This window comes from Cervus canadensis, chromosome 2 (genome assembly GCF_019320065.1).
Source record: "Cervus canadensis isolate Bull #8, Minnesota chromosome 2, ASM1932006v1, whole genome shotgun sequence".
Classification (NCBI taxonomy): Eukaryota; Metazoa; Chordata; class Mammalia; order Artiodactyla; family Cervidae; genus Cervus; species Cervus canadensis.
The window spans coordinates 17,975,936-17,999,554 of NC_057387.1; the positions used below are offsets into that span (position 1 = coordinate 17,975,936).

General features: G+C 36.8%; 1 protein-coding gene across 1 annotated transcript in view; it reads left to right on the forward strand.

Annotated features, from left to right (window-relative positions):
* Positions 1-23,619, forward strand: part of VPS45 (vacuolar protein sorting 45 homolog) — a 64,797-nt gene that overhangs the window by 4,993 nt on the left and 36,185 nt on the right. The window contains exons 4-13 of the mRNA XM_043457240.1: positions 3,784-3,863; positions 4,927-4,995; positions 5,117-5,254; positions 5,697-5,807; positions 8,635-8,769; positions 9,201-9,314; positions 9,715-9,882; positions 19,564-19,722; positions 20,105-20,212; positions 21,261-21,382. Of these exons, the coding sequence (XP_043313175.1) occupies positions 3,784-3,863; positions 4,927-4,995; positions 5,117-5,254; positions 5,697-5,807; positions 8,635-8,769; positions 9,201-9,314; positions 9,715-9,882; positions 19,564-19,722; positions 20,105-20,212; positions 21,261-21,382 (1,204 nt within the window). The remainder of the gene's footprint in view (positions 1-3,783; positions 3,864-4,926; positions 4,996-5,116; positions 5,255-5,696; positions 5,808-8,634; positions 8,770-9,200; positions 9,315-9,714; positions 9,883-19,563; positions 19,723-20,104; positions 20,213-21,260; positions 21,383-23,619) is intronic.

The following is a 23,619-nucleotide window of genomic DNA, read 5'->3' on the forward strand; positions in this document are numbered from 1 at the left end:
TGTAGTCATTCAGTAATTTTTTAGTCTGATTACAAGCTAGGCACTTAGGATAGGAAAGTATAGAAACTTTTGTATTCAGCCACACACACACACATTTATAGAAAGAGATTGATTCTCCATGCTGCCAAATCTATGTGCACATTTAATAGAATCACTGTTTTGCTAAGTCTCTTAGCTAAAAAGTGAATAGATAAAAAGTGAATAGAGATAAAAGACTTCTTTTTCCTCTGAAGAGTTATCTGATGCAGTAGCCAAGATTAATAATGAATAATCAATCTAGTACTTACTCTTCTGGTTCTAGAGATTGATTTAGGCCATGAATCTATGAAGTTGAAGAAAACAGTTATATGTGTTAAAGTAGTTAGCACTAAGCCTAGGAAAAATAGACTGTTGAAATGTCTTGGGTGGAGCAATTTCACAGTTTTATTTAATTGAAATAAACTAAAATGAGTATATATGATTTTATTCTTTATAGACTTTCAGCACAATTTATATCAGCACTAAACTGGCCTTCTGCTCATGTCATTTTTTAATAATTTTATTGTTGTATATTCTTATGTCTACTAAATATCTTGTGTGGCATACTAATTATCTTAGTATGCCATCCTTTACTTTAAAAAAAACTTTATTGTGGAAGTTTTCAAATATGTACAAAAGTAGACAGAATAGCCTAATAAATCCCAATGTACCCATCACCCAGTTTCTACACTTACTGTACCATGACCAATCTTGTTTTAGCTGTACTGCTATCTACTCCCTCATCAACATTATATTGAAGAAAATCTAACAGATCGTATGATTTCATCCATAAATATTTCCATGTGCATCTTTAAATGATAAGGACTCATTTTTAAAATATACCATTAGTACATCCAAACAATGAAAAGTAATTTCTGTTTATTCAAGTATTCATTCAGTGCTCAAATTTCAAATTCTTTCATGCCTTTTTTTTTCCTGCTCAGTTTGTTTGAATTAGGATCATAGTAAGGTCCACACATTGCTACTGAAACATACATTGTTGAAATTTCTTTAATCTTCTATAGTTCCTCTCTCTAACTTCACCCCCACACAGGCTATTTATTGAAGAAACCACAAAACCACCTCCTTCGGTTAGTGTCCTTCAGCCTGAATCTTGCTGATTACATCCACATGGGATAGTTTAACATGTTCTTTGCAATTTAAAATGTTCCTCTGTCCTTCAGTTCCTATAAATTGGTACTTGGATACACAGGTTTAATTAAATTCAGATTTGATTTCTTTTTGACAAGAATATTTCATCAGCAGTGTTGTGTGCTTCCGTTGATTATCTTACTGTGGTACTAGCAAAGGTTAATGCTCAATATTTAGTTCCATCCATTGATTCATTAGGAGTTGGAGGAAAAAAATGGTGTTTTAATTCTATCGTTAGCATTCCTGCTTTGCTTTTTAGCTGGAAAATTGCTATAAAGAGTTTCCCCTCGTCTATTAATACTATTTGGTTATCTGATGGTACAGTTCAGTTCAGTTCAGTTCAGTCACTCGGTTGTGTCCGACTCTTTGCGACCCCATGAACTGCAGCACGCCAGGCCTCCCTGTCCATCACCAACTCCCGGAGTCCACCCAAACTCATGTCCGTTGAGTCGGTGATGCCATCCAACCATCTCATCCTCTGTCGTCCCCTTCTCCTCCTGCCCTCAGTCTTTCCCAGCATCATGGTCTTTTCAAATGAGTCAGCTCTTTGCATCAGGTGGCCAAAGTATTGGAGTTTCAGCTTCAACATCAATCCTTCCAATAACACCCAGGACTAATCTCCTTTAGGATGGACTGGTTGGATCTCCTTGCAGTCCAAGGGGCTCTCAAGAGTCTTCTCCAACACCACAGTTCAAAAGCATCAATTCTTCGGTGCTCAGCTTTCTTTATAGTCCAACTCTCACATCCATACGTGACTACCGGAAAAACCATAGCCTTGACTAGACGGACCTTTGTTGGCAAAGTAATGTCTCTGCTTTTTAATATGCTGTCTAGATTGGTCATAACTTTCCTTCCAAGGAGTAAGTGCCTTTTAATTTCATGGCTGCAATCACCATCTGCAGTGATTTTGGAGCCCAGGAAAAATAAAGTCAGCCACTAGATCAGAAACTATAAAACTCCTAGAGGAGAACATAGGCAAAACACTCTCTGACATAAATCACAGCAAGATCCTCTATGACCCACCTCCCAGAATATTGGAAATAAAAGCAAAAATAAACAAATGGGACCTAATTAAAGTTAAAAGCTTTTGCACAGCAAAGAAAACTATAACCAAGGTGAAAAGACAGCCTTCAGAATGGGAGAAAATGGGAGAAAATAATAGCAAATGAAGAAACAGACAAAGGATTAATCTCAAAAATATACAAGCAACTCCTGCAGCTCAATTCCAGAAAAATAAATGACCCAATCAAAAAATGGGCCAAAGAACTAAACAGACATTTCTCCAAAGAAGACATACACATGGCTAACAAACACATGAAAAGATGCTCAACATCACTCATTATCAGAGAAATGCAAATCAAAACCACAATGAGGTACCATTACACGCCAGTCAGGATGGCTGCTATCCAAAAGTCTACAAGCAATAAATGCTGGAGAGGGTGTGGAGAAAAGGGAACCCTCTTACACTGTTGGTGGGAATGCAAACTAGTACAGCCACTATGGAGAACAGTGTGGAGATTCCTTAAAAAACTGGAAATAGAACTGCCATATGACCCAGCAATCCCACTCTGGGCATACACACTGAGGAAACCAGATCTGAAAGAGACACGTGCACCCCAATGTTCATCGCAGCACTGTTTATAATAGCCAGGACATGGAAGCAACCTAGATGCCCATCAGCAGACGAATGGATAAGGAAGCTGTGGTACATATACACCATGGAATATTACTCAGCCATTAAAAAGAATTCATTTGAATCAGTTCTAATGAGATGGATGAAACTGGAGCCCATTATACAGAGTGAAGTAAGCCAAAAAGATAAAGACCAATACAGTATACTAACACATATATATGGAATTTAGAAAGATGGTAACGATAACCCTATATGCAAGACAGAAAAAGAGACACAATGTATAGAACAGACTTTTGGACTCTGTGGGAGAAGGCGAGAGGGGGATGATCTGAGAGAATAGCATTGAAACATGTGTATTATCAATTGTGAAACAGATCACCAGTCCAGGTTTGATGCATGAGACAAGTGCTCGGGGCTGGTGCACTGGGATGACCCAGAGGGATGGGATGGGGAGGGAGGTGGGAGGGGGGTTCAGGATGGGGAACACATGTAAATCCATGACTGATTCGTATCAATGTATGGCAAAAACCACTACAATATTGTAATTAGCCTCCAACTAATAAAAATAATTGGGAAGAAAAAAAATAAAGTCAGACACTGTTTCCACTGTTTCCCCATCTATTTCCCATGAAGTGATGGGACTAGGTGTCCATCTGGTGGTACAGTTGGGATATAAAAGGACAAATACTTATTTCTTTCTAAGTATTTGCTCTTTTCAATATAATGATTTGGTTCCTTGGCATCCTGCAATGCCTATGATGATGGTTCCTTTTTTTTTTTAATATTATGAATTTACAGATTTAAACATATTTGTGCTATTCATTCCAATGTGAAGGTGTTTGACTTATACCACAATGTATAGTACCACATATACTAAACTTCACTTAATTCATTAGACTTTACCTGTCAGGCCCCCTTGTGTCTACTTGTAACAAAAATTATCTCCTCTGAATAAACCACAACTTAGATGTCTGTTTCAGATTTCAGTAATGTGATAAGCAAGAGTGATGTGAAGTCATTAGCTGAAGCTGATGAACAGGAAGTTGTGGCTGAGGTTCAGGTAAATATATTGGTCCTCTAACACATCTCTTTTATTGGCCCTTTCTAAAGATTTGAGTCTATAAATAAGGAAAGTGCTATCTCTTAAGAAAGGAGGCTATTGATCAGACACAATAAATGTGCATTGCATCACACTCTACTCATATATATATAGAAAGTTTGGAAGAGGTATCAAATTGAATGGGAATAGAATTAAAGAAGTTGGTGGGAATAAGGAGATTGGAATGTACTGGATTGGTAGGGAGGGTTTCACAGTGTTGGAGTCAGAGCCAGTTATGTTTTGTAAAGGTAGTCTTATGAGCTATGCTATAAGAATGTTCATCCACGCAGTTATAGTTTATGTCTGATTGGGAAAGAATAAGACTTAAAGGATGAATGAGGTTTGTGAAAGTTCTGTTTGTGATTATCTTGCTTTGGGAAGAAGCAGATTGGTCATTAGGTTAAAACTTGGAAACTCTTCAATATTCTACATGCTATATGGAATACCTCACATTAGAACAGTTCATGTTACCTTTTCCTTCTTAAACCCTTTAGTGTTCTTGAATACATTTATCACAAATGTTTTAAACATATTTATCACCTCAGTGAAGAATATCATCCTCAGGGGAGCAAATAAGCAACTTTTGGATTTTTAGAAGGATGTGCTAGGTGATAAATTAATAAAAAAGAATGACCTATTTTAAATCACATTCTCCCTCATGAGAATACACTGGATAGCAATGTTCTTACTCATCTGAGTGTAACACTGTATATCTTTAGCAGTGTTTTATTTTTACTAATTGAAAAGTCTCCTCAAATATGATATGTATACTTATACAACTTTTGTTTTTGATTGGGGTTTTTTTTTAAGATTTATTTTTGTTTCTATTCTATAATTGTCTTATTAATTCCCTCACATTGACTATTGTTACTCAGTTGTTAATTGATCAATTTTTCTTTTTTATACCTGCATTTCCTCCATTTGATTGTATCACGTAGTATTATATCACATATGAAAAATATTATTGCCTGATACAGTTAGGAGTTTGTGGAATAACTGACTGATCTTGGTGCTTTGTTTGCAGGAATTTTATGGTGATTACATTGCTGTGAATCCACATTTGTTTTCCCTCAATATTTTGGGTTGCTGCCAGGTATGGAAAGAAGGGAGGTTTTTGTTTGTTTGTTTATCAGATGGAAGTTAATTCAGTAAGTAATTGGACTTGTAAGAAAAAATTCAAATATGATCTATGAATGTATGTTTTTAACAAAAAGGGTCGAAATTGGGATCCAGTCCAACTATCCAGAACAACTCAAGGACTGACAGCTCTCCTTTTATCTCTGAAGAAATGTCCAATGATTCGTTATCAACTTTCATCAGAAGCAGCAAAGAGACTTGCAGAATGTGTTAAGGTACGGCATTCTGTATCCTCAGTTCCAAAACATCAAGACCATTCATTCATTTCCTTATCATTTTTCAGAAACTAAAAGAATATTTTCTCTGAAACCAAGGAGATGATATGTTAGGTTTATTGGCAAAGAGGTAGGAATTATATTTTAAGACCCAAGGCAACAAATTAGAGCTAAGATTCTTAGGTTTAACTCAGGAAACATTTGCAAGCTACTTAACTTCTTTTGATCCAGTTAAACTACTTGCAAAATAAGAGTTTCAAATCCTAACTCCTTAAACAGAATGCTACTAAAATTTTGTCAAGCTTTTGAATCCTTTTATGGGAGGCCTGTGAAAGTGCAAAAAAACTATTGTAAATGCGGTTTTTATGTATGAATTTTCTATTTATGTCATCTCTATCTGCTCCCAATTGGTTGACCAAACGTCTTTCTGTCTTACCCACAGCAAGTGATAACTAAAGAATATGAACTGTTTGAATTCCGGCGGACTGAGGTTCCTCCACTGCTACTTATTTTAGATCGCTGCGATGATGCCATCACCCCATTGCTAAACCAGGTGCAGAGCCCTTTGTTGGCACAATGGAAGGATGATTTCAAGTGGTATTCATCAAAATGCAGATGTGGAAATGAACATGGTCCATTTATTTGCCTCCTTATTTTCAGCTATTCTTGTTTTTGCCTTGTATTTCCTAGTATTCTGGTATCAGTGTTCTAGCCACAGTCATCTTCAACTCTTGCTTCTCCCTCTTCCTTCCTGTCTCTTTCTGCCACCATTCCTAATTAAGGCAACTTCTAGATTCTCTGGTTTCCATGATGGCTTAGCAGTGAAAAATCTGCCTGCAATGCAGGAGACACGGGTTCACTTCCTGGGTTGGAAAGATCCCTGGAGGAGGGCCTGGCAACCCACTCCAGTATTCTTGCCTGGAGACTCCCATGGACAAAGGAGCCAGGGTCACAAAGAGTCATACATGACTGAAACAACTGACCACGCATTCACACTAGGTTCTGTAGATTCTACTTTTCCAGTGTCTGTCTGTTCTTTCCCATTTATTGCCTTATCTTGGTGTAACTGATCTTTTACAGCAGTAGTACCCAGCCCTTTTGCCACCAGGGACAGGTTTCATGGAAGACAGTTTCTCCACGGACAGGGCTCGGAGGGAGGGCAGCCAGAGGGGTGGTGTTCTGGCCTTGTATGGTAGTGTTCAGGTAATGCAATCTATGGGGAGTGGCAGATGAAGCTTGGCTACACTCGCTCACCCAAGGCTCACCTCCCGCTGTGCAGTCTGGTTCCTAACAGGCCAAGGACCACTACCAGTCTGCGGCCCAGGGGTTGGGGGCCCCTCTGTTATAGGAATTCTGAAATAGTCATCTACTTGATTTCCCTCTTTTAATTACTTTCCACTATAATGTATCTCACAGATACAATGTTATTAAATTACTTTTACTAAAGCTCACAGCTCTTATCCTATTACTCCTGACTTAAAAATCTTACCTGTTTCCCATTTGCCTGCTGGATTAAATACAGACTCCTGAACTTGACCACCATGATCCTTCATAATGTGGGCCCAACCTTATAGAAAACCTTTAGTTCACTACTGTGTAGATATGCCTCATTATTCTCTGCCATCATTTTATTCGTGTTGTGACCTAGATCTGAACTCTGGAATGTTTGGAATACATTTTCTTCCCATCTTCACCTCTTAAAATTCTTACTTTTTAAAACCACTTGAAACATCTCCTTGAAGCTTTTACTCTTTGGTCAGATATGATTTTTTTTTTTCCTTCGAATTACTGTAGAACTTTTTCTCTCGTGTCTCACACTGCACTTTCTATGTGGTATCTTTGTTTTCACATTCTCCTAGGTTATACATCCCTTCAAGGCAGATTATGTCTTACTAATGGTTGTTCTGTGAATTCAAGTGCAGTGCCTTACAGTTTATAGACACTTTATTAATAGTGACTTTAAATTTGTAGGAGAAGGCACAGTCTATATTTCAGTTGCAGCTCAGCTTATAATAATGTTAATGCTAGGGGAAATCTGTGACTGTGGAGTGCAACTCCTCTATGATACAATAGCCTTATATTCTTAAAATTCAAAGTAATATAACTTTACACATTTTATATATTATATATTTTATATACTTTTAGTAATAATTAAAGAAATTTTGACAGTGTAAAAAAGTAGAAAGAAAAATAATTGCCTATAATTTGTTTCCCAAAGAAAAGCAATCATTCATTCAACAAATTTCACTGAGGACCTGTTAGGTACCAGGTATTGTATTAAGTACTGGAGATAAAAGGTTAAAAGATACAGTCTCTGTTCTCAAAGAGTTCATGATCCAATGAAGAGAAAGTAAACAGTTCATTTTAATTATGAAGTATGTGCTAATGGCAAAAGCATGCACAGGATGCTGTGTATGAAACATAAAACATTTTGTTGTACTTATTTTAAATGCTCTAATGAAACTTGTTTTTTCAAGGATTCACTTGGCAAATATTTTAGGAAATAAAGTGCCTACTTTTATAATCTATTATGTTATTATAACAAATCTAGATTATTTATATATGTATACACTTATACATAGATAAATATTTAGTTTTAGACTCTAGATTTAGGGGGTAATTTGCTGGAAAATACTGTTTTCTCTAATGGGCCTATGACTATTACTAAAAGTCTATTACTAAAGTCTAAAACTATTACTAATAGTTACTAAAGTAACCTATTCTCCGTAAAAGGTGAGAAGGCAAATTTTGGGGTTTCTCCTTTTCAGTTTTACCAAATAAGTTCACATTTTGTAAAACTGGAAGCCCATCCTTCTTCACAATGCATATTGAGTAAAAATATAAAATAAAATGGATTCACAAGCAACTTTCTAAATATGCATGTTTTGATGAACCTACAAGGTTTTTTCTGATAATATTAGTGTTCCCAGGATAAATATAGCACTACTCAGATCTGCAAGAACACACTTCTCATGCTGCAGAAAAACCACAGAAGCATACAGGAAATGGCACAGCTTATAACTGCAGCACCAATATAGCCCTGTCTGTGAAGCCAAAAATATACTCTTAATTCACAGGCAAAAATTGGAGCTAATGATAGATCTAATTTGTTTTCTTTTTATCAGGAATATTAATCTGGCTGCCCTTCTTCCAGAAGTGTGAAATCTAAAAGTATTTTGACTTTTGGATGTTTAACCAATTAAAATGAGAATCATAATGCTTAGTATAGAACAAAATATTAATAAAATTTGAGCTAAATAGAGAACCTCCATGTAAAAAAGACTAGTTTACTAAGAATATTATCAGTTTTTGTTTTCCTGCCAATTAATATTTCCACATATTATCAGTTACTAATTTTTTTGTCATTATTCTTTATCTAGTGGACATACCAGGCCATGGTCCATGAACTACTCGGTATAAACAACAATCGGATTGATCTTTCCAGAGTTCCGGGAATCAGTAAAGATTTGAGAGAGGTGGTCCTATCTGCTGAAAATGATGAGTTCTATGCTAACGTAAGTGGTTTAAAGTTCTTCTTAAATGTTTCTATGTGAGGTTAATCCTGATTTGTTAGAATGAGAGCAAGTGCGGGATTTCGTGTAGAAGGATGAGAGAGACATCCTATAGATAAACTGCATCTCAAGGGAAAACAGAAGAGTTTTTTCTAACCCTTCAACAATACTTTTTTCTTAGTAATCCTGTACTTAGTTTTGTACTTTAAAGATTAGAACCCAGTTTATTTACTGCCCTCCTGTCCGTAGCTCTTTGTGAGATTAGTAGTGGTATTCATCACCAGTGTCCTGGACAATATCCAGATTTGGTAATTACAATGAAATTTTCTTGCCCTTCAATTCTAACTGTATTCATTGTTCTTTTTCACTTCTTTTAAATTGTCTGAAAGTCAGCCTAGTGGATAGAACTGTGTTTCCAACTTCCTTTTTCACAGAATATGTACCTGAACTTTGCTGAGATTGGTAGCAACATAAAGAATCTCATGGAAGACTTTCAGAAGAAGAAACCAAAAGAACAGCAAAAACTAGAATCAATAGCAGACATGAAGGTAAATTGAACATGTACATGGATGACTAACATGCAAGACTTTGGAACTATTCATGTAAGCAACATTTCTGGAATATTCTGGGTCTGATTTCTGCCTTAAATCCTTTTGTTTGGTTCAAGATTATTTTCTATTTCTCTTTAGGAAACAATATAGTGAAAACTTCATAGTAAGCCATGAACTTCTTTCCATTCTTCAGTCATATTTGAACTATTTAATTACTCAATCTACTGACATATACCAGTCCTTCTCTTCTTAAGCATAACAAAATGCTGTGTGATTGAAAGTTTTAGATGCCTTAGTCTGGGCAGAAGAATAATCCCTTCCTTTTTTTTTCTCTTCTTCATACATGCCTGTCCTGAAGAAATAACAGAACCCCCAATTGATGTTTTTCTCATGGCAGGCCTTTGTTGAGAATTACCCACAGTTCAAGAAGATGTCTGGGACTGTGTCAAAGCATGTGACAGTGGTTGGAGAACTGTCTCGGCTGGTCAGTGAGCGGAATCTGCTGGAGGTTTCAGAGGTTGAGCAAGAACTGGCCTGTCAGAATGACCATTCTAGTGCTCTCCAGGTACCTATTCAGTCCCATTTGATGAGCACCTACTGTAGTAAGCCACTGTGGCAAGCAGAGCAGGCGATACGAAGGCAAGTAATCCTTCTTAACCAACATGGAGTCTACAGTCTAACAAGGAGTTGAGACAGGAACACAAATTAGTATTATTTAAGATAGATGGGCTTCCCTGGTGGCTCAGATGATAAAGAATCTGCCTGTACTGCAGGAGACCCAGGTTCTATCTTTGGATGGGGAAGATAGCCCCTGGAAAAGGAAATGGCAACCCACTCCACTATTGCCTGGAAAATCCATGGACAGAGGAATCTAGTGGGTTACAGTCCATGGGGTTCCAAAGAGCTGGACATGACTGAGTGACTAACACACACACAAGACAGATAGATGATAAGAGACACAGGAGAAGAAAAAATGTATAGTCCCTAAGGGTTCAGGCAATTAACTAAGTGTTTAGGAGGGCAACCCAGGCAACTAGAAAGAATGCTAGACTAAAATCAGAAGATCTAAATTTTAGTGTTTGAAATGCCACTGCTGGCTTTGGGACCTGGAGCTGTTGGCTTAATTTCTTAGCTATTTTCCTTATTTGTCAAATAGGTATAATGATATGTATCTCACAGGACTGTTAGGAAGATTTAAAGATACAACATCTATTAAAATGCTGGCGTCACCAACTCGATGGACATGAGTTTGAGCAAGCTCTGGGAGTTGGTGATGGACAGGGAAGCTTGGCATGCTGCAGTCCATAGGGTCGCAAAGAGTTGGACGTGACTGAGCAACTGAACTGAAGTTTATACTATTGAGCATCTGCTTTTTATTCCACAATCATGTGAATGCCTGCTCCATGTGCATAGTACAATGAGTATCTAGAGGAACAAAAATAAATAAAATACTACCTTTTCCTCAAAGAGTTCACATATTAATAAGGGAGAAAGAAGTTTAAACTAGGAGTTATAATATATGCAATAAGTGCTATACTAGAGGTATTACAAAGGAATATGGAAATACAGAGGAAGGACAGCTGTTTTCCGTAAGGATGTGGCTTCTTAGAGAAGAAGATATTACTTTTCAAGAAAAGAAATTCTCAGCAGAGAGAATGCAGACATGGAGATGTTAAGGAAAAGAACCAAGGGAACAGAGACTAACTCAATGTAGCTAGTGCTGGATACATAAGGCCTGGTTATGGCCACTGAAGGAGATTGGGCTTTAATCTTAAAATGACAGGAGCTATCAGAGGATTTTAGCAGAAAAGCGACATAATCAGACAATTGGGCTGCATTTCAAGTTAATGTTTAAGTCAAAGTTGTGGTACTGACTATAGTAAGATTTGAGGTTATTAGGGACAGTTTCTTAGAGAAGGTGATATTTAGATGGACTGTAAATAATGAATGGAATCTGGAGGAGGATTTCAGCAAAGCAAAGATGCAGAAGTATGCAAAAAAATAATAAACAGCATGACCTGTTGAGAGTGGGTGTGGAAGAGAAATAGGAGATAAAATTGAATTGGTAAACAGGAGCTAGTTTATGAAGATGCTTGTGAGAGGAATTTGTATTTGCTGAGATAGGCAAAGAGATCCAGCATAGAGTCTTATGTAGAAGTTGATATGATGAAAGTAGTATTTTAGGAAATTTAATAAGGTTGCTTTGGAGGTGAAAAAATTAAAACCAGGGAGGCTTAAAAAACTCTTCATAGTAGTAAAAATGTACAGAAGGACAAATGTGAAAGACAGTATCAAAGGGAAAAAATAATTTAGAGACAGATTGGCTATAAGGATAACAAGAGAGAACAAATCAGAGATAATTCCAAAGTTCCTGAGACGTGACAAAATGTGGTATCACCAACAGTAAGTAACTTGGGAATGAGAGTCCTTTGGGAAATGGCTGTTTCTAAGCCATTTATTATAAGAAGCACATTTCCTTACTAATAGGACCCTATATTCTAAATCCTAGTCTCTTTCTCTCTTGCAGTTGTACTTTATAAAATAAAGCCAGCATGGTATAATGGAAGCAACACAGGGTTTGCAGCCAGACTGTCTTGGCTTATATCCTGTCTCTATGTATCAACATTTCTTTGGGAAAATTACTTATTTTGCCCAAGCTTATCATAAAGTTTGATAATGATTTCAAACTTTTAGGTTGTTATCAGGATTCAGTGAGATGTAAAATGCTTCCCATATGATAGGTGCTTTGTAAAGGTTAGTTTCTTTCCTCTTAGCATAATTTTTGGTTTTGTTTTGTTGTTGGCTGCCTTGGGCTTCCCTGGTAGCTCAGACAGTAAAGAATACATCTGCAATGTGGGAGACCTCAGTTTGATCCCTGGGTTGGGAAAATCCCATGGAGGTGGGCATGGCAGCCCACTCCAGTATTCTTCTTGCCTGGAGAATTCCATGGACAGAGGAGCCTGGCAGGCTGCAGTCGATGGGGTCGCAAAGAGTCGGATACAACTGAGCGACTAAGGACAGCCACAGCCTGGGTCATAGCCGTGGCACTGGTGATCTTTCCTTGGTGCGGGGCCTCTCTAGTTGTGGTGCGTGGGCTTAGTTGCTGCACAGTGTGTGGGATCTTAGTTCCACAGCCAGGGATCCAGCTGGCATCCCCTGCATTGGCAGGCAGATTCTTAACCATTGGACCGCCAGGGAAGTCCTTTAGCGTAGTTTTTTAAAGATATGATACAATTGAAAGAAACAAATTCACCCACCTGTGGTTGCTCTAGTTATATATACTAAAGCCTTTACTGTGATTTATAGTTGCTGATTTTTACTTTTTAAAAATCTTTACCAAGATTTCCTCTTGGTAAACATTATTTTTAAAATCATAGAGATGCTATTTGCTTTATATTTATGAAAAGTACTTCTGTCAGCAGTTCTAATTTTATCTCTGTATTCTTAAATCTTCACAAAGAACTTTTAGGGTGACTTTTATTTTTAGTTGTATTAAATTCTAATTAGTTTTTAATCAATATTTGTTGAAATATAGTTGATTTACAGTGTTGTGTTAACTTCTGCTGTATAGGAAAGTGATTCAGTTTTATATAGATATACTTTTTTATATTCTTTTCTATTATGGTTTAGTGTAAGTTTTAATTCTTAAATAGATTATATAAGTATTTGATGAAAGAGATAAATAGTACAAACTGAATCTGTTAGTAGTTTCACTTGCATCCTTACTGTTGTTCTGTGTATGTGCAAGCCTATGTGAGTGTGTATATTTCCTTCTCTCTCTTCTTAAAAATTCAGATGATACCATATTGTACACATAGTTTTGCATTTTGCTTTTTCACTTACTTTGTGTCTCAGAGACTGTTCCAGACTAGAACCTAAACACTCATTCTATTAAATCACTAAATAGTATTCCTTTATAAAGATACTTCATAATCTATTTAACTTCACCAACTTTCTTTAAACAACACTGCTAATAACAGTTTAGAGTTGGTCTGTGGGCCTAATAGAAGTATTCCTATGGAAAACTTTTTATTTTTCTCAATAAGATGAATTTTGTTCTCTTATGAAATAAAAACAGAATTGTGTCCTGTAACTAAATTTAAATTTCCTTATGTTTCTTTATCATTTTAGCTTTCCCTTTAAAACAATAGAACCAAACTTAATCACTAGCCAATTTTAGTATCTTTATTTGTATCTCACCATATGGAAAGCAGTTAGAAATGGCTACTATAATTCCTTTGCCTGAAATCTTATTTTTTGTTCATTTTAAAAGAAAAATAGACACTTTAAAATATGAATTCCATTTGTGATCCACTTTGCCAGTACAGCATGCAGGGTTCCCCAACCAGGGATCTAACCCGTGCCCTCTGCATTGAGAGCCTAGAGTCTCAACCACTGGACTGCTAAGAAATCCCTATATTTTTAAAAATTATCTTTTGAAGGTTTTCTTGCCCATGGTATTAGGGCTTTACAGTGAGCAGTTGACTTCGACTCCACCACCATAAAGGATTTCTTTGCCAACATGATGTAAATAGTCAATAAAGAGAACTTCTGTTTAATAATGAGCAGATGCCAAGGGCCTGACCCGCAGATGGGATAAAGCATTCCTTGGCTTGACCTTAGATGATGATAACGTCATGGAACAATGAATTGATTTTTGAGTAGAGATGAGGTTTGCTTTAGTGAATAGTGACTGTATCATGGTGAGGGAGGAAAAGCTCATACATTGCTAAAAATTAACCTAAAAATTGCTGCCGCTAATAACCAGTTATCCAGTTTGATTCAGAAGAATTGCACTAGAACCAAACTGCAGTGTACTGTCATTGAAACATGTGCACAGCCTTGGAAAAGACTGATTAGTAAGGAAGATTTTTTTTCATACCATAAAGGAAAAATCTTCAGAAAATAAACAATTCCCCTTCCCTCTCTGCATGGTTGTGTTGTCATATCACAACTTTTCATTCGAAATAAGAATCTAGTCTATTTTATATTCTTCTTTCCTGACCTTGGGTAAAAGATCTTAAATCATGCCATTAATAACACATAGGACAATAAATATTTGTTAGCGAAATGAAGGTAAAGAGTTCTGTTTGAAGCAGTATAGAATAGAATAGCGACTGAAAGGGCTTGGATCTTTGACGTCTTGGGTTTGAAAATGACTCTTAGCCACTCCAGTCTTAGTCTTTTTGTCTGTAAAATGGGGGGAAATGTCAGTACTTAGCTCAAAGATTTTTGTGAGGATCCAGTGAGCTAGTACATATAAAACACTTAATATGGTACCTGGTGCTTATAACATTCAATGAATGTTAACTATCACTATTTTTAGTATTACTTTTTGATGGTGCATTCCCTTTTTTATGGCATCCAGGACATGTTTTTTAATTCACTAGTTATCTTGGAACTCTCTCTGATTTTAGAAAGGTTTTTTTGCTTCTCATTAGAATCGTAAGAAAATTGTTTGGGACACATTGAGCTGACAATTTTACTTTGACCAACTAAGATTTAAAATGTTCCTGTCTCTCTAAACCATCATTTAACTAATGTTTCAGAAACAGTGTTGACCAGCAGAAGACCTACAACAAAGCTAAATTTGACTAGTCATTAAGTAAAAGAAACCTGACTCAAATATATTTTCCAGTTAGTGGAACTGGAACTGGATCTCGCCTACTTTCTATCTTTTTTTTCTAGATAAGCTCTTTATAGTCCCATAACACTGTTCTCTCAGACTGTTAGATTAGACCCAATTTTAAAATCATATCAACATGCTGAAGACTTCTGCCAGTTTCGTCTTACTGTTCTAGTCTGTTAGCTTATAATGCTATTCACTGAGTGTTTTACTACAAAACTGTGATAGTTGATAACAGGGTACAGAGCTTGTTCTTGAGGTTAAATTAAAGCCAAAATAAAGGGGGGGCGGAATTATCTTTAGTTGCAGACTTCAACTGTATTTTGTACAATAGTTTAAAATATAGGTTGTCATTGTCATCTTTTAGTCACTAAGTCATGTCCAACTCTTTTGCGACCCCATGGACTGTAGCCCACCAGGCTCCTCTGTCCATGGGACTTCTCAGGCGAGAATACTGGAGTCGGTTTCCCATTTCCTTCTCCATGAAATATAGGTATGTCAATACAAATGTTTTTTTCTTGTGCTGCTTTAGCATAGTTTTGGTAGAAGAAAACAGAAAAGTAGTCAGCCCAAGATAACAGAAGAATCTCTAAATATCAGAATTGTTTTTTAGTTAATGTCTTTTTGAATGAATGTTAGCTCCATTTTGAAACTTGACCTTCACAGATCGTGTTTTTGCGTTTCTTTTCCTATTCCTTCATTGGGCCTACACTAATGTTAAAATTCAGTGGAAGATTTTTGAATCCCATCTTCTTAAGTGGACAATAGTTTTCTGTTTCACTCTTTACTCAGCTGCTGTTATTATGTAACAGTATACTTTTTCTCTCTTGATTACCTCTAGGTTATGGGAGATTTAATAAGAAAAAAGATACCAAAAAGTCATTATGTAATTCAGCCATATTTTCAACATATAAATACCTCCATGAAGCATATACCGCCTATGTAATTGAAGGCTCTCAGATTCTTTTTCTCCTCTTCCCTGGTTAACACCCTGGAATCTCGTATAATGTATGTCACTATTAGTCAAGTTGAGTCAAGTAGCCATGAGGGAAGTAGTTCAAAATTAAGTCAAAGGATAACATGGTATCCAGGCAGACAAAAAGGCCCTGCTTCTTCAAGGACTTATATAACTGAGAAAGAAGAAAGAATTCAGCTTGTACCTACATGTGTCTTTTCATGAGGAACTAGGTGAGTTTAACTGGAATACTGACCTGAGCCATGGGTTGGGTCCTCAGGGCTCAGGAGAAAGCAGAGTAGTCTTGGACCAGATCTGGGCTATCAGATCACAAGGCCTCCCATCGAGGAAAAGCTAAGCGTCAAGCCACAGACTCTAAAAACCAGTACCACATTTCAAGGAATAGAAGTGGGAAGGATTTATTAATGGGAAACAGAGCCAGGAATCAAGATTGAAGGGAAGGTAATTAGAAAGGGGGCAAACAGGAAGGGTATAAACTAATTACTGCAAATAGTCTTTGTCACCATTCTGGTTTTTGTGGGTTTATAGTTACTTGAGTATCATGTTTGCTTAGATGTACAAAGACAGGTCGGGCTTCCCTGGTGGCTCAGTGGTAAAGAATCCACCTGCCAATTCAGGAGGCAGGGGTTCCATCCTTGGGTTGGGAAGATCCCCAGGAGAAGGAAATGGCAACCCACTCCAGTATTCTTTCCTGGGAAATCCCGTGGACAGAGGAGCTTGGAGGGCTGCAGTCCATGGGGTCACAAAAGAGTTGGACATGACTTAGCAACTAAACAACAAAGACAGATCAGTCAGAAATTGAGTAGATTTAAGGTAAAAAGAGACTACAGGGGCAGAAAATGAAACATTGTGCTTATAAGAAAAGCAACAACAGAGATCTCAGATGGATGTTTTAAACTTAAGCCAAGTAACTGAGATACGTATGAAACGGTATATTTTTACTTGATAAGGAATTTGTATCCTGAAATTTCTCCATATTATGATAGAAATTAGTGGAATGTGTGAACAGGCTATTCTAAATAGCCTGTATTTAGTCACTGCTCTATGGAATAGTTACCACAAAAGGGAAAAGAAGTAAAGAAAGTTTTGTGATTGCAGGGTTTAAATCTGTAGAAGAGAAATTTCTTCCTTTTTGATCCTGTAAGGATGATGGTAGTGAAATGTTCACCCAGAAAAGCAACAGTAGAAATCCTACTGAGAGAACTTTCTACTAGAAAGCTACCTAGGAGGCTCTGCATTTCATCATTGTCCCTCTTTTTAGTGTGAACAGTAGAGTTCTCAGACATTAGACATGGTTGTCCTGAAGTACTAAAAAGATAATGTATTTAAAAGCATCTTGTAAGTTGCAGAGTACTATACAGATGTTAGTGGTTATGTCCTCAGAATCCAGTGCCCTCCAAAATTCTTACTAGTCTTTCAACTCATTTCTTTCTCTGATTTCCATATCCCTATTAATAGCATCTCTTTCAGTCTCTCAAACTAATTCCGAAAGCTTAGTTTTTGAGGCCTTTTGTAGAAATGAAGTCTTTTATGATTCCTCAGTAACTAGACGGACGTCTCTTTACTTTGGGTTCCCTTTCCCCCACTGCACTGATTTTCAGTTTTTGGTTTTTGCATACATATGTTTCTGTTATAATACCACATATGTGTTCCTGAAAAAACTTCACATTCTGCAAAATCATGCACTAAAAATAAACAAGGGTTATGGGAAAATAGGGTTATAAGCAGATCACTTAAAATTTATATAACTAAAAAAAGAAAGAAAGAAAAGTCTACATAACTTTGCAAGCAGAGCCCTAATAAAATAATAACAATCCTAAAAAAAAAAATAATAATAACAATCCTAATTAAAATGCTAGCACAGTTAAATTTCCACTGGCATTTGCACCTGGAGAAGGAAATGGGAACCCACTCCAGTTTTCTTGCCTGGAGAACTCCATGGACAGAGGAGCCTGGTGGGCTACGGTCCGTGGGGTCGCAAAGAGTTGGGTATGACAGCGACTGACACTTGCACCTAGAAATGTACTCAGACCATCCTTTGTGGTTTTACTCTGTGGCGCATGTCTTTTTCTTCAACAGATAAGGCCTCGAAAATATCTGCTTCTCATAGAGACTTGTGTCGTCAAAATTAAAAGTACAATATGAGGATATCAGTCAGTTTTGGGTGGTTGTTTTGTTTTTCTTTTTGACACAGATAAACATCTTTGCATTCTTTTCATTCACATTTTCCCTTTCCCCATGTAGCTTAACATTGTGGAAAGTGCAGCAGTTCTTAAAGCTACAAAGCCAGTTACTTCTTACAAAAAACACTTCTGTTGAATTTTCATCTTTTTCCTTAACATATTGGTGAAGCATGTTCTTTAAAGAGGAAACTTGTCCCTGATCTTTTCTAAATATTAACTTGCTGAAAAATTACGTACAAACCAATATGCCTTCTGTGTTATTCCCATGTTTACCAATCTTGTAGAGCTAAAGCACATTAAGAAATGTATTTTATAGCAGAATGAGCTATACTGTTTTATCCTCCTTCACCCCATTGTCTGTAACTCACTGAGGACAGAAAGTGTCTCTAACTCATCTCTGTATCACCTCCAGTGCCTGGCATAGTACCTTGTGCTTACAAGAGTGATTAAAAGTATTTGTTGGCTCTAATTAATTGGTTCTGCTGCATAATAAACATAAATCTTTACTGTAGGGAAGTCTCCTTATGGGAGAATTGATAAAACCTAAACATCATTTTGTCTACTTTCCTTTGCTGTCAGTACCTGCCCTCTTAAGATCATAAGTGCTCAATTTACAGATTACCTGCTGTTACATATTCATATCTCTGTGAACCATGTTGAGACATACTGTTACATATGATGCTTCTTGGAGGTTAAGCCCGTTCTATGTAAAATCCTACCAACGTGTCTTCGTTTAACTCGTTCTATGTAAAATCCTACCAACGTGTCTTCGTTTAACTGGTCAGTGACTAACACTGAAAGAAGGCAATAGTTTCCCGAGTCGACTGGTAAGTTCCCTTGTGTGCTGTATTGACTGAAGCAGTAGAACTAGTGGTGGGAATAATATGTATTCCTTATTTTGGCAAGGAAATTGTAATCTCTCCTACATAAGACCCTGGACTATCTTAGTCAAAGGAAAGAAAAGAGGAAATAACCATGGTTAAATTCATATTTGTCTTAAGCAGTTAAAATGAGAATTTATGTCCTTATTTAATTCTTATCTTAGGCAAAAGGCGTTTAATTTTCTGTCACTGAAACAGTTGCTAAGCCTATGACCTGTACATTGCCTTCGTAGTGATCTTGTGTGCTCAGTCACTTCAGTTGTGTCCAACTCTTTGCGACCCTGTGGACTGTAGCCCGACAGGCTCCTCTGTCCATGTGATTCTCCAGGCAAGAATACTAGAGTGGGTTGCCCTGCCCTTCTCCAGAGGATCTTCCCAACCCAGGGATCGAACCTGCGTCTCCTGTGTCTCCTGCTTTGCAGGCAGATTCTTTACCCACTGAGCCACCTGGGAAGCCCAGTGATCTTAGTCATGCATATCTTAGTCAGATGTATCACTACCATTCAGTAATTCTTAGAACTAAGATATTATACATCACCCAAGTGAAGGGAGGGTAAATATCAGTTCTCTGTTTTTTCAGAACGTAAAGAGGCTCCTGCAGAACCCCAGAGTGACGGAGTTTGATGCTGCCCGCCTGGTGATGCTTTATGCGCTACATTACGAGCGACACAGCAGCAATAGCCTACCAGGGTTAATGATGGACCTTAGGAATAAAGGTGTTTCTGAGAAGTATCGAAAGGTAACCAGATTTATGTATGAATCCCACCAAACAGGAACCAACTCTATTGTTACAGCCTTTTAGTTCCGACAGATGATGAGTCATACTGTCTTTATGGACTTCCCTGGTAGCTCGGTAAAGAATCCACCTGCAATGCAGGCGACCCCAGTTCAATTCCTGGGTCAGGAAGATCCACTGGAGAAGGAATAGGCTACCCACTTCAGTATTCTTGGGCTTCCCTTTTGGCTCAGCTGGTAAAGAATCCGCCTGCAATGTGGGAGACTGGGTTCGATCCTATTTCTGTCCTCTCATGTCTTCATTTCCTTAGTAAAGTTTTCTTCCTGTTCCCCAAGCAGTAAGAAGTTATTTCTCTCTCTCTCTCTTCTTTTTTTTTAAAACAAAGCTTGTGTCTGCAGTAATTGAATATGGTGGTAAACGGGTCAGAGGAAGTGACCTCTTCAGCCCCAAAGATGCTGTGGCTATTACCAAACAGTTCCTCAAAGGATTAAAGGTATATCACTATGCTTTCCTAAATGAGAAACAGTTGAAGCCCCTGACCCTGAGAGTGAATGAATGTGATCTTCCAAGTAACTTGAGGATTGCTGCTGATTTAGTACTATGTCAGTAAATGAGGGACTTCCCAGGTGGCGCTAGTGGTAAGGAACCTGCCTGCCGATGCAGGAGATACAGGAGATGCGGGTTTGATCCCTAGGTTGGGATCCTCCTGTGGAGGAGGGCATGGCAATCCACTCCAGTACTGTTGCCTGGAGAATTCCATGGAAGAGGAGCCTGGCGGGTTACAGTCTATGGGGTCGCAGAGTAGGACATGACTGAAGTGACTTAGCATGCATGCATGCAGTTAAGTGAAATTAAAGCAGATGGTCGCTTGAAAGCTTTTTCTTTACTTTTTTTTTTTTTTTTTTTAATGCTTTCTGTATTGGAACAGCATCAGCATTGGCCCAAATAGCTAACAAGGGAATAGTAAGATATTTCCAGAAATACCCAAGAATAAAAAGGCAGACAGTTCTGTTAGTCATAACTGTTTTACTCCATTTGTTTATAATTTAAGGTCTGTCAGGTAATTTTTCTGTGACAGAAATTAAAGATGAAGCAAGCAATTATAAATCTTTTAAAACTACCTATTTTCTTAATATGGTCAAAAGTTAGTTGTAATCTGCTAGCCTTTCTTATGTTTCCTGAAAGTTTTTCATTTTCCTGAGTGTGTCTCGTCTCTTTTGCTACATTGTCCTTTTCTTTTTATTTACCTATCATATAATATTTTCTCAAAAGAATGAATCAGTGAAGAGATGATAAGGAATTTAAGCAGTTGCATTTTAAAAATTCCTTTATAATAGCTAGCCTTAAATTACAGAGTATTTTCATAAGATTGGAACATTTCTATTGATGAAAATAATTAACTAAAATTCTCCTAAAATTCCTGCTTGACTCTTATCCCATGAAAAATCTATTGCATGTCCTTTTCTGATATGAGTTATCATTAACAGTTACATTGCACGTTTCAAAAAAAATGACATAAGAACCATTTCCCCCTGTCTTAGGGAGTAGAAAATGTATATACTCAGCATCAACCTTTCTTACATGAGACCCTGGACCATCTCATCAAAGGAAAGCTTAAAGAAAACCTGTATCCTTATCTAGGCCCCAGCACACTCAGAGACAGGTAAGAGAACAAAGATATTAATAATAAAAATCAGAAACACTAAGAAAATAGGAAATTTAGGGTACTATAAGAGACTACAACTAAGATTCTATCATTCTACTCTTCCTTTCCCAGTTGTTTCAATTCTCAGATTCTTCTGGTTTTACATGTGTCAAAGTTAGATTTAAATTCCTCTATCAAGACTAAAGTATTATTTCTGTTGGAATACAGAAACAAATGTTTTGGAGCACTCCAAATACTTGTGTCCTGTCCTTAAGTATCAGACTAGTTCACTTATGCCATTTAAGGTTCAGTTCCATGGCATCTAGCATTTGGAGTTTCAAACATTAAAGCTGAAAATAGATTTGCTGCTCGATTGCCATCCAGAGCAGGTTGTTACTATTTTTGGCGAGGACTGGACTTTGCCAAATGTGGCCAGTATACACACTGAGACCTAATTAACAAAGGCCTTTTGTCACACTGGAGGAAAGGATGGTTTTCTTTTTAGGTATTAACCAAAGGAAGCAATTTTAATCCGGTGGTTTGTTAAGTTTTAATAAAAGCAAAACTTGTCCAGAATAAACTTACATAAGCCAACCTGAAATTTTAAATATACATAAATTCTACCTAGTTATAAATTCTATACAAAAAAAAGTATGTATTTTTTATTGGGACAACATATTATAAAGGGCCTAATATATGTAGCTAAATCCTATTAGATAGATTGATTTGAGAATTGTTACCATTGGTATAATTCTTCTATTATTTCAGCTAATTGTAATCTAAGTCCTTGGAAGAATAGTGTTTTATAAATGTAATAAATTTCCAAAAGGAGAAAAATGTTTTGAGGTACATAAATTACTCTTGTATGATAAAAATATACTTTTTCACTTTTTTTCTTAAAAAAACTGTAGTCTGGTAACAGAACAGAAAAAAATTCTTTTTAAAAATCCAAGGTTGAGAAGCAGAACATCCGGGGTTAAATTCAGACAGTACACTTATTTGGCGTCAAAATTTAGAAATGTCAGCAAAGTGGTAAAAAGGAAAGCCAGCCCAAAGCTATTCACCTGAGAGGCTTTTTCAAAAACAGTATAACTCTATTAAATAGCCTGCTAATTAACATGATAAAAGTAAAAATATTGATTTTCTTATGAATTTCATATAAGAATTATTGAACAAGAAATTGGCTAAAGGGACATAATAGATCACCAGAAGAGTGGATGATTAGTTCATAACAGCAAACCTTTCTAATTTGGGGAATTCCTTTCCAAATAAATTTCAAAATGATGCTCTTCCAGCAAAATGCACAATTTATCAGTTGTCAGCATTTGTTAAAGCATTTGTCACTATTACCTAAATATATATTAATAATTCAATTGCTTCATCCTTTTTTTATAACAAATATTTGAATGCTTTCTTTATGTCAAGAACTGCTTAAGATGCTGGGGAAATAGAAGTGACAGGAAAGGCAAAGTACCTGCCTTAACTTACATGAAGGAGACAGACAGTAAACTAGTAAACAAATAAAAAATATAATTTGAATGAGATAAGTGCTGTTCAGGAAATATATAGGATAATAAGCTACAGAGTACTTTGTCAAGGTGGGGAGGGCTACTTTAGATGAGAGAACCTCTCTAAAGAAGTGATATTGAAGATGAGTTTTGAATTACAAGAAAGAACCAATCACATAATAATGAGAAAGAAAAGCATCATAAGCAGAGGGTACACCAGAACAAAGTCCTTGAAGAAAGAAAACTTGGCAAGTTCATGGAACAGAAAAAAGTCCAGTGCAGTTGGAGCATAAGCAAGTAAGGAGGAAATAAGTTGAGAAGATCAGTAGGACTGGATCACATGGGGTCTTGTAGCCCCTGGTAAAGATTTTTTTGTTTTTGGTTTTTATTTTCAGTGGCATAGAAAGCCACTAAAGAGCTTTAAACATTCAAATGACATAAACTGAATCATATATTAAAAGATAAGCTTGTGGGGAGAATGGATTATTGAAGGCAAAGTTAGAAGCAGAAAGACTACTTAGGAGGTGGCTGCAGTAGTCCAAGTAAGAAATGAAGATGCTTTGGATAAGGAGCCTGGGCGCAAAGGTAGAATCAATAGACTTACTTAATGGGAGTAGAGTAATGGGACAAGGGTAAGAGAGAAGTCAAGAATAATTCTCAGGTTTTAGAAGGAAATCAAGAGTTTTATTGTTAAACTGAAGATATCTCTTAGATAATTGGAAATGTTCAATGCTAAGTTGGAAGTCA